This window comes from Silurus meridionalis, chromosome 2 (genome assembly GCF_014805685.1).
Source record: "Silurus meridionalis isolate SWU-2019-XX chromosome 2, ASM1480568v1, whole genome shotgun sequence".
Taxonomy (NCBI): Eukaryota; Metazoa; Chordata; class Actinopteri; order Siluriformes; family Siluridae; genus Silurus; species Silurus meridionalis.
The window spans coordinates 18,066,882-18,078,670 of record NC_060885.1 but is presented as its reverse complement, the minus strand read 5'-3'; the positions used below and the strand labels follow the sequence as shown (position 1 = coordinate 18,078,670).

Here is an 11,789-nt window from a genome sequence, read left to right as displayed (position 1 = left end):
TGTTATGCCTCGGAGTTTGAGATTTATTTTTTTTTTTTTATGAAAGAAAAAATGGGCATATATGTTTGTAAAGAATTGTCCTGTTTTATAGCGAGAATAATACTGGATCTCCAGCTCAGTTTTTTGGGTTCCTATGTTACTATCTTAAAGTTGGAAATGTAAGTGTTAAAATCAATTCTACACTAAGTTTACCATCAGTCGATACGCATTGAGACATATTTAAAATTATATATATATATATATATATATATATATATATATATATATATATATATATGTGTGTGTGTGTGTGTGTGTGTGTGTGTGTGTGTGTGTGTGTGTGTGTGTGTGTGTGTGTGTATTTTGCGAACAGATGGAGAACGGAATGAATGAAGGAACACCAAGATCAGTGTCAGTGTATAAAGTTTACTAGGCCTGCAGCCATTTTAAAAGGAAAAAAAACCTCGTTTCCTGCTTCCCTGTGCATGAGAGTGCTTATGAAATAAAGCCATGTCAGTATATTCGCTCCGATTTGTGATTAAATGTAGTGCACTCTGTTTCCAAGCTTCCCAGAGCTTCCCACTGATTCATTTGCGTTTTCGCCGATCGAGCATGGAGACAGTTGTTGTATGGGCTATTTAGGTTGAGAGAGGCCAGGCGCACACGAGGCCTGTTGACGAAAAGCAGAAGCTCGACTGGGAACCTAAACAGACATAAAGAGTGGACATTAATATCAGCGTTTTGGGTAATTCAGCTGGACGCGATTGTAGCTTTGCGATAAAAGTGACCTCATGTGCAGTCGATTCGTTCTAGATGTACAAACTCAGTCTCTACCAGTGTGCAAAGAGATGTTTAAATATGCATCGAATTGCGTTGTGTTATTCCAAGCTACATCTTTTTTAAATAGTGCATTCCTGATTGTTGAATTTCAGCTCTAATGATAAGCTGGATTAAAATGTGCTGCTTGCGTGTTAGAGCCATTACCACCGCGCCGCGCTGATCCTGCAGGAGTTAGCCTTTTCCCGAAGCTTTTAATGGAGATTAATAGAAATGTAAACAAAGAGTCGACAAGACCTTGTCTGCGCCGAAAGCAAGGATGACCACTTCTTCTGACTAGTGCACTACCGGTAGGACATACCTGTTGTCAGGGTAAGTGGACCAGGCCCTTGAGTGTAAATAGCGCTGGCGACAGAGCGGCGATGCCTCGGGACGCCAGGGCGCGTTCACACACACACACACACACACACACACACATAGCCTCTTCGCATGATTTGTATCTCTGACTAGATAGGAGCCCTTCCATCAGGCTTAGGCTGCATGGAGTTTCCTAAACATTGACTTTCTCAGAGCAGTAGTCAGATAACATTTGACCACATTATTTCGAAGCCAAGTCGTCATTCATAATTCAGAGCAGCAAGATCAATAAAGTTATACCTGTTTTTATGTAGGATATTTTATTCCTTCGCAGGAGGATAAATGAGGTGAAGAGATAGCTCTAGCTATAAAGCGGAGTGTTTAATTCGGTATTTTGTGCTAGACGGCGGATACACCTGACACTTCAGGGCCTTGTTTTCTTCAGGGAGTAAACACGAGCAGCAGATAGCAAAGCCCAATATGGTGATTAGGTTTTACTCGATGCACAAATATGTGTTTATGTTGTAGTCGCTTATGCTGCAAATGGGAGATAAACAATTCCTTGAGGTCACAGTATTTTAATTAAGATCTAAGTAGAGATCTTGTAATTAGGCTGTGTGGGCCACTTGATGCTTCTCCTCTAAATGTGCGACAAGGAGTAGATTACACACTCATTGTGCACCTCACTGATCCTGGGTCCGAGTGGATTCACCTCTGGAACTGGATTTCCAACTACAATACATGGAACAAGAATATTCACCGCGTATCCACCATTAGCATAAAGTAGTTAAACGAAAATGCATCAACCCCAAATATATAAATGTGCATTTGATTAATATAATAATAATAATAATATTATTATTATTATTATTATTATTATTATTATATACATATTATTATTATTTAATTGGTTAAGTAAAAATAAATAAAAGCGTAACCGCTTATATATATATAAAACAATAATATAATTTAATTTTGAATAAACTGTGTGTGTGTGTGTGTGTGTGTGTGTGTGTGTGTGTGTGTGTGTGTGAGCGCGCCTAAAACATTATGCCGTTAACTAGTAAATATTTTTAGGTAATTTTTTTTTTGTTTATTTAACGTATTATATATTCTCCTTAAACACTGTATATATTCCCGGATGCAGTTTAATTTGTAGCGCCCAGTGTTTTCTGCGCTTTTTATGCGCTTAACTACAGGATAAGTTTTGAGTTTGGAAACTTAATTTACTTTTAATTTTGCGCAACGCAAGAAAACAGGAGAAGACATCTATATTTTGTTATATTTATTCATTAGCGGTTCGATCACAAAGGGAAATTAATAAACGTGCAATAACTTCTTAAAAATATATAATAACTGGTTTTACATAAAGTTTTATTTTAATATTAGTAAAGTCAGAAGAATAGTAAACCGGACACACCGACACATAAGTCATTTTGGTGCCACTAGTTATTTAATGCAATGAATTTAAATAGCAATTTTTGTTTTATAAATTTTAAATAAATAAATAAATTGGGCATTCCTGAAACTTAAAATAATACAGTATTCCGTTGGTTGATTTTGCAGGGTGCAGTTGTGAGTGTTGCGGTGACCACGTGCTTGCTTTCTAATAGACAATGAAGGTTAATGGGATGAGGATTTAATAATAATAAAAGCAAACAATCAAATCAAATCATATTGTTAGCGCACAATCTCTTTGTTATTTTGCCTTAGTCTCCATACAACTAAGGTTGTTTAAAAAGTGTTTTTATTTTTTATTATGACTATCCGAAATGTATAATATTGTTGTAATCTCTTGACTGTTTGTTTTAAATTGAGCTGGAAGTTACATAGCTGTCATGTTGGCTGATTGTACCCAAGGGCCCAGTAAATGTAAAAGAACTCGAGAGACTACTCTGTGAGGGTTGCTTGGAAATGTGAAAGTGTGCGCCCTCTACCGACTAAACATGACTACCGGCTACGCAACCTTAAATACTATTGATAACCACGAGGTGGCGCTACACTCTTGCTTCCTACAGATCCATTCTCACAGTAAGGGATAACGATCTTTACTGTATTTCGCTGTATCTTATACTGTATTTGCATTTGTATGTAGTCTTATACTATATAATGATATATATAATAAATAAATAATATATAAAATAATAATATGTACTTTTAAGTAACTATTAATAACAGCTTATTTATATTGCTTATATATTCATTAGTAAACATCAATAATAATAATAATAATAATTATTATTATTATTATTATAATTATTATAATTATTATTATTATGGTAATAATAATTATACAAATAATATAAAGTCCCTATCTTGAAATAAACAGACTCAAAAAAGAATCCACTCTCTTCTAGGTGTAATTATTTGGGTTTAAGTTGTATTGATAAAAAAATCTAAATAAAAAGTGAAAATACAAAAATGTACTGGGATTAGCAGGCTTTACTATGGAGAGAAAATTCAAGACTGTGGTGGTAGTACAGTGGGTCACATTGTCGACTCATGGTTTGTATGGCCTTGTTGGATGGAGTTTGTTGCTCATGATCAGTGTTTCCTTGATACGTTGCAGATTCACCACCCTGATCAGTATAAAGCTGATAGTTAAGATCAGCAAACAATAGTATGGTGTAAAGGGTTTCTTGTACAAAAAATTAAGTGGGATTTCGTTTTGCGAAAGTGAAAATGTTTTAGGGTATACATGTAAGATTATACAATGCTACAAAAGATGAGCCAGAAGTGCAGAATGTGCTATATGTTCAGTAAAGTCTCAGAAGAGTCAAGTCAAGAAGCTTTTATTGTCATTTTAACCATATATAGCTAACACATTACACAGTGAAATGAAACATGAGATGAAGCATATCAGGATGTGATTCACAGGTTCCAGAGCGCACATACAGCTCAAATGGTGGTAACCACATTTGGTCAGAGTACAAATAGGGCAAACAGGTGTATGTTTATATTTATTTGTTAGTTTTCAATTGAGTGCCAGTAGATTAACTGTATTTCTCCACACAAAAATGTAGACACCTACATGAGTGTTAGTACAAGTGTTAATAAAGAAAATATGTTTCTATTAATTCATATAAAGATTAATATCTGAAATAACTATAGTTACTGATAAAAGACTAAAATGTCAGTGACGTCATCTATAAAGCAAGTCACTCCTCAAAACTCGCCCGGTTTAGAAAAAAATGCCATGATCCGAAAGATTCGGTTCCTTTCTGTGAGCCGACCCAAATAACGCGACTCACTGATTAAAACCGAGATTTTGAGCGTCTGTATTTGTTTATGTTTTTCCTGGGTAAGTAACCGTCACTATAGCGGACGGTTCCTCAATAAAAAAAAATATTATAACATAATATAATATATAATATACTAATATAGATTTATGCCATACAATAGTCAGATTTAGCGACATAATCCACTAGGATCAGTACATTTCCTAGATAGGAAGAAGAGAGATGACAAAGGTGCTGACTGCGGACAGTAGGAGACGCTAAGATCTTAGATACTCCAGGCCTGTATTTCTTCATACTGTGATGTATCAATTTATATAGTCTGCCTTAACATATAAAGGTATAAAACGTATAAACTTTATTATACATTATAGTCAAAAATACGTACTAAAATATTGTGTGCAGTATATAAAGCAACTATACAGTGTGCAATTGTTTTCTTGTCAGTTCTTTAATGGTGCAAATGCTCTCTCTCTCTCTCTCTCTCTCTCTCTCTCTCTCTCTCTATATATATATATATATATATATATATATATATATATAGAGAGAGAGAGAGAGAGAGAGAGAGAGAGAGAGAGATAGAGAGATAGATAGATACATAGATAGATAGATGCTGATAAGGTGAATTAAATTTGAAAAAAAAAATAAATGGCAAAAAATTCGGTGAAAAAACTGTAAAATTGTGGTTATGATTAAACAGGCCTGCTTCTGGGAGCTCTGGAAGAAAGAGGTTGAGTGGGCGGAGCTACGCGGCTTTAAGCAAGCGCATTGGCGCACGGTTTCTATAGAAGTGGAGAAAGTGTTGATGCAGGCATGACTTATTCTGACACATTGCTTGTTGATTGGCCCAGAAGGAGTTTCAGCACAATTAAACCAAAGTAAATGTGGAAGACTACGTCAATCCTTCCAGCGAAAGCCCGGGTCTGCGTCTTAAAAAACAAAAAAAAAAAAAATCATCTGGGACATTCACGTACCATTTACATTTCTGAGGAATTATATTTCTGACCCGAAGGTTGTATAAATGTTGTAAATGGCGAGCGACAGCTCTTCGTTCTTAATACATAACATTTTGAATCGAGGACTTGATTCTCAGAAAAGCAATCGACTCCCACGGGAATACAGCGAGGAACTTGTGCAGGCTGAGCTTCTCGGGAGGGTAGAAGGAATAAGCTGCCCAGGATCCACTCAGTATCGGGGTGGGAATGAGGATGAAGACAGAAAGGGGAGCATCGTGTACGGACACAGCAGGGTCCCTCCATGTGCGCACGACCTTGACACATCATCGGACAGACAATCCTGTGGAGAGGAGTCTACAGGAGAGGAGACATTACACACAGAAAGCAGACAAAGTAAGTTCACAATTTTGAGAAAAGAAATGGATATAAAAGATATATGTGGGTTTATAATGCTATGATGATTATAATGTTTTATAATGCTTTACTGCGTTTTATCACAGCACAGCCCCGTAGCTTATATACTGCACTAATCTCTCCAGTTTAGTCGTTTGTTTAACACTGGGTTCTAAGCTGACATTTAGGAGATAAGCGTGCTGAGAGATGCGCAAAGGTTTTCCACCCACAGCGAAGTCTTCAGATTAAGCGCACTTAATCACTTTTATCCGTTTTTACACAGATCTCAATGTGCAAGTTCTAGATCTGGAGAGAGACAAGAAGGAAAGCTGCGCTTTTGCCGATCATCATCCAAAAGCCAGTAAGAAGCGGTGTCGCGCCGCGTTCTCGCACGCGCAGGTGTGCGAACTGGAGCGCCGCTTCAACCTGCAGCGCTACCTGTCCGGCCCGGAGCGCGCGCACTTGGCCGGAGCGCTCAAACTCACCGAGACCCAGGTGAAGATCTGGTTCCAGAACCGCAGATACAAGACGAAACGGCGGCAGATGGCGGCCGAGCTCGCAGCGACCTCAGCGTCCACGCTGGCCAAGCGAGTCGCGGTGAGAGTGCTTGTGAAAGACGACCAGAGGCAGTACGGAGCGGAGGATTTTCTCCCGCCTCACTATTTGCGCCTGTACCAGTCATACCAGTGCTGCCCTTACATGTACTGCGTCCAGCCCTGGATCTCGAACAGCGCGGTTAATGGAAACATGTACTGAGCTCCTTCTTCTGCTTCACACTCACAGCAAGCGAGACGGGTTTTTTCTTTTTTTTTTTTTCTTTTTTGGTTTGGTTTTCATTCTAAATGTTTTTAGGACACGGAAAAGCGCGTACATCGGTAATTTTGTTAGCTAAATACTCGATGAGACTCCAAAGATATAATCTTGAACGATGACTTTTTTATTTTGTTGTTGAGAAATGAAAACAACATTTTATGTATTTAACAAATGCAAGTAAGTGCCTAAACTTCTGTTTGTGACGGCTTGATCAAATCGAATTTTCTATGCCTTTTGTGAATGATTTCTTTCACCTTTGTACACTAATAATGTACACTAATAATGTACACAAATCATGTACACTAATCATGTACACTAATAATGTACAGTAATGATCCGCTGTCATATGAAAAGTTTACTCTGCAAACTGTACCTCGACACTGAAATAACTTGGTGGTGATCCATCCAAATGGGTTTATTTGTAGTTTGGCATAGTTAACCAATAAATAAACCTAAAGCACATTCTATGTCAAATGTCACTTTATATAGGTGATAAAAAAACCTGAGGTGCTATTTTGTATAATTTTTTTTATTTTTTTTTTAAGAGAAAAGTCATGATGGCAGTCTAAAGACTCAGAGTAGATATTTGTGTCCTGCTATGCTTTTGTGCTTTAGGCAAATTTTAAGCCTCCCTCGCTTACATCCCTTAACCCTGCTTAAGCAAATCAAGAAAGATGTTTAAATCGTGTAGAAATGAGCTCGATAATGTAACACATCCTCTGAATGAATACTATTACATTAAAGTAAACAGCTCATACATAAGCGCTATAAAGCTTATTTGTTTAGACAGCAATAATAAAATGGGGGATAATTTGAATTTATCATGCACCATAGACGAGGGATGATTTTGGAACTAAAAATTGTTTTAAAAATAGCTTTTTATTTGTCAGGAGATATATTCTAGATTTAACTAAAAACGTGCACAATTACCTTACGATCTATATAATGTTTTTGTTAACGTTTTATAATTCATATATATATATATATATATATATATATATATATATATATATATATATATATATATATTCATATATATAAGTATTCATAGATAGATAGATAACATGTTATAACACTATGTTATAATTCCCAGTCCATCGCTTCTTCGATTGGACAACCAATTTAGAAATCATGTTCCTTCTAATACATATCAAATGGTTTTGATGCATTCCTAAATCAAATTAATAGATTTTTTCCAGAATATATTTTATGAAATATATTTATATATATTTGCTATCTTTACTCAGTTCACATCACGAGATAGATAGATATTGAAAACACAGCACTGTGGTTATAAAACCGATTTTATAAAAGAAAAAAAAAGGGGGAAAAAAGGAAAATTATCTAAATAAGCATAAAGTAAAACATCACCACTAACACCACCACCAACAATAATAATAATAAAAAATGATAATTATTATACGCAATAACAATAATTTTATGGCAGATTTTCAGAGCACAAAGTGGTCACAGGTATTTCAATTACAAAGCAAATTATATTGTCTTTACAGCAATAAGCACAGTTGATCCTATTCTCGTTGTTAAATGAGTTGCATAAACATGTATGTATTTATACGCATATATATGTCCTGCTAAAAGACGGATATATTCAGTTTATCTTCAGACTGTCCTCCATTCACAAGTCTAACATCGTGTAAACCTAACTGAGGCATGAACATGAATACAATTTGATCTGGATGCTTTTCACAGCATGTATATAAATTATACGAAGTTAAATTGGAAAACCACGATTAAACTAAATAATAAACAATGTAGCACTGTAATTGTTACATTGTAAATGTGAAATATATTCTTATACAGTGATAACACTGTTAACCTGTCTAATATATAGCTATTAAGATTAATAGCTAATACAACGTGTTGGATACACACATCTTAAGACAATAAGGAAGCTAATTGTCTTTTACAAAGAATATGAGGGAAATTAAAAACAAAAACAAAACATACAAACAAAATGTTCAGGAAAATGAATACAATTAAATTTGTTATTATTGTTCATAAGTATATCTGAATTCATAGCCAGTAAGCTTAAGAGGCCTTTGCACGCAGCTCCATGATTCAGATACCGCCAATAGACCATGTCAGTGTTTCAAAACAGTTTGGCAGAATACATTAATAATGTGCTGTTGAAAGGCTAACAGCTCTATAACGAAGTGAAACCAGCGCACTCCGACACATTAATGACAACTTTTTGCATTATTTGTAGTTAAAACAAAAAGTAATCAAAAGCTGTCACACATCAAACAAATATATTCATAATATTCACCACCCGAGCGGAATCAAAGCAACATATTAAAAGATAACAAAAATGTAAAAAATGTAATAAAAAATAAAAATCAGAAGGACAACTCAAACGTGAAATAAAAAAAAAAAAGAGAAAAAAACACACCAAGGCAAGTTTGTAGAAAAACATGTTTAATAAGGTCTGATATGTAGATTAGGAAATTTAGGATTTTTTTAAAAGTACATTATAATTTTTATTTGAATAACTACATTATAATCTTTCTCCCTAACACTGTCTTTTAGTATTTAACAATTTGATTTAACTCTAATATCAATAGTATATGATGAAAAAATATATAGATACATACACTTTAGCACACACTTCTGGTGTCCAAGCTAAAATATCCAAATGATAAATTTTTGAACAATACAACACATCCACCATAGTAGAAAAACAAATTGACAGCACATTTTATTTTTATAATTTTATTTAAATATGATTTATGTATTTCCATAAAAAAAAAAAAAAATTCCTTTTGAACTCTGTGATCTCCCAAAACCTGTCAGTATGGCTTGACCTAAATTCACAATACACCTTTTCCAAGAAGTTTCACTTTCATTACATTAATTTATTATAATGTCTTAATAAAACAACGGAATAAAAACATAGCAATTTAATAATGATGGTGTTCTATTGGTGTTTGTTTTATATCAATATATACTTTTGAAAATAGATAGATCAAAAGCATTTAGATTTTTCTGAATTGATGTGTCTCTTTTGGTTTATACCTGTACACACTTATGCAACACACACACACACACACACACACACACACACACACACACACACACACACTCTCTCTCTCTCTCTCTCTCTCTCTCTCATAATATCAGGGCACAAAATGTTCTGAAATTTTTACACTCTTCAACTAATGGTACAGAAATGACATACAGCATTTTGTGTGTGTATTTGTGCAAATATACATATAAGCTAAATATGGAAGGTGTGTGTGTGTGTGTGTGTGTGTGTGTGTGTGTGTGTGTGTGTGTGTGTGTATACATAAGCCTATATGACGTTCTCCATACACATGTATGCATTTATGCAAAAATGCATAGCAGAGAAGTATGCAAACACTTCATTTCAATGTGAAGGGCAATGCTTTCTGGTTTTGTGTAGACCAGTGTGAGCAAGCCTTGGGCCACCACCCCCACCTCCCCTGCTCATATGCACTTCACACGCACATGTATACATGCAAACGCACACAGACACAAACTCACAGCTGACAAATTAGAAAAAAAGGTCTCAAGATGACTGGATCACTTTTACCTACTTTATAGTTAATCCCTGCAATTACACCACAAAGAACAGACACTGTAATCCCATGTGATTTGCCAGGGAATTAAAATAGGTGTGACAAAAAGGCAATGTGAGACCCACAATTCAAGGGTTTTGCTTTCTCAGTAAATTCTGTTTTAGAAGCATCCAACGCATTGTACAAAGAGATTGTTGTAATCATAAATAGAGACATTTGAACCAACGTGCAATTAGATATATTTCTCATTAATACATTTTGTTGACTAACCAATTTATTAAAGATATGAAAAAACATAACCAAACCTTATTATTGCTGTGGTGTGCTTATGTTCTTGTACAAAGATTTTCACTGTACAATGAAATAAAGCACATAAATCTGATTAATTACTATAGAATTAAATGTCTGGCTCATAATGAATATCTATCTAATAAAAAGTAGAAAACACACACACACACACACACACACACACACACACACACACACACACACACACACACTTTAATCTAAGATCTGCTAAGCCAACGAGCTTCCAGGTGAGAGCATAGGGACTAAAAGAGGAAGCTCACAGCACTTTGCACAGCACCATTGTGGTAAAGGAATTAATGTGGTCACCTAGGCTCAGCAAAGGGCAAGAGAGAGGAAGGAAATGGGCTGCAGTTAATACCTTTGTTTGGAGAGAGTACAGCTTTCCAGTGACCCTGTCTTCTAAGCCACATAAGTTCCTCCATACTGCCTACACCCCCAACTCAAAAATCTGTCCCACAAGGCTGTTCGGACTGTTCCAGAAACTATTAGCTGATAACATCACTGTATCGTGGAATGTAAACATTTACAGTAAAAACCATAAGAGATGAACTCCCCTCAGCTACGCTGAATCCATCAACCAGTGCTCTATTTTCTCAATCAAAAACAAAAAAAACCCAGTCTGTTTAATTGTATATAATGGCACGTTTAATTTTTATTTTGTGACCAAAATCCAATGCAAGTGGTAAAATATAAATCTTAAGAATGTAGAATTACAAAGTTAACTATTAACGCTTTGGACCTTTCCTCTTTGTTCAGTTAATCCCCACCAGCCTTGTAGTGTCATCAGGATTTAATTCCATGGAAAAAGGTGATGAGGATCTGAGCCCTCCTCTTTAGCTTCTTGTGGATGTTTCCATAGTATGGAACACCACTGAAATACTCTCTTTCACTAATGTTTCCTAAAGCACTGGAGAAGGTCACAGACAAGGTCACTGAATGACTGCTTAACAAATCGGCCCACCCAGCACATGCATGCTTACTGATGTGTGTACCTCACATTTGCCTAAATGAAACGTGAGTATTTCTGAATCACATGTTCAGAAAAGTGGCTTATTAAGAAGAACAAGTGAATTATAGGCCATGTTTTGGGATTTAGAATCATAAATTGACATAAAAATGTCATTGCTTTGCTATGACTAAAAGCTTGAGGAAAAGAAATTTCCCTCTTTGGCTGTGCAATAAGTTTGTGAGTGTGGGAACATGGTGTTTCTTGGCACTGTGCTGTGAATATTTCTCCACTCCACTGGCCATAGATGGCCTGCCGAGAAGTCTGATATCCTCCAACCTGTTACATTTCCTCAGGATACTTCCCAACAAGCTGATATCTCACTCCCTGAGCTCTGCGTCAAGAATTTAAATGTTTTAATTACTACAGATAAGAGAAAACAAGGAGTGCATTGAGAAGCATTAAC

The 11,789-nt window shown here is 35.6% G+C and overlaps 1 protein-coding gene across 1 annotated transcript; it reads left to right on the top strand.

Annotated features, from left to right (window-relative positions):
- The first annotated feature begins 5,007 nt into the window (after positions 1-5,007).
- Positions 5,008-6,978, top strand: nkx3.3 (NK3 homeobox 3). The gene is made up of 2 exons (XM_046838161.1): positions 5,008-5,698; positions 5,982-6,978. The coding sequence occupies exons 1-2, from the start codon at positions 5,380-5,382 to the stop codon at positions 6,452-6,454; spliced, it is 792 nt and encodes a 263-aa protein (XP_046694117.1). The 5' UTR covers positions 5,008-5,379; the 3' UTR covers positions 6,455-6,978.
- Positions 6,979-11,789: the final 4,811 nt, after the last annotated feature.

Coding starts and splice junctions, on each gene's coding strand:
- nkx3.3 (XM_046838161.1), top strand. CDS start 5,380: ATGGCGAGCGACAGCTCTTCGTTCTTAATACATAACATTTTGAATCGA. Junction 5,699..5,981: donor ACACACAGAAAGCAGACAAA/GTAAGTTCACAA, acceptor GTTTTTACACAG/ATCTCAATGTGCAAGTTCTA.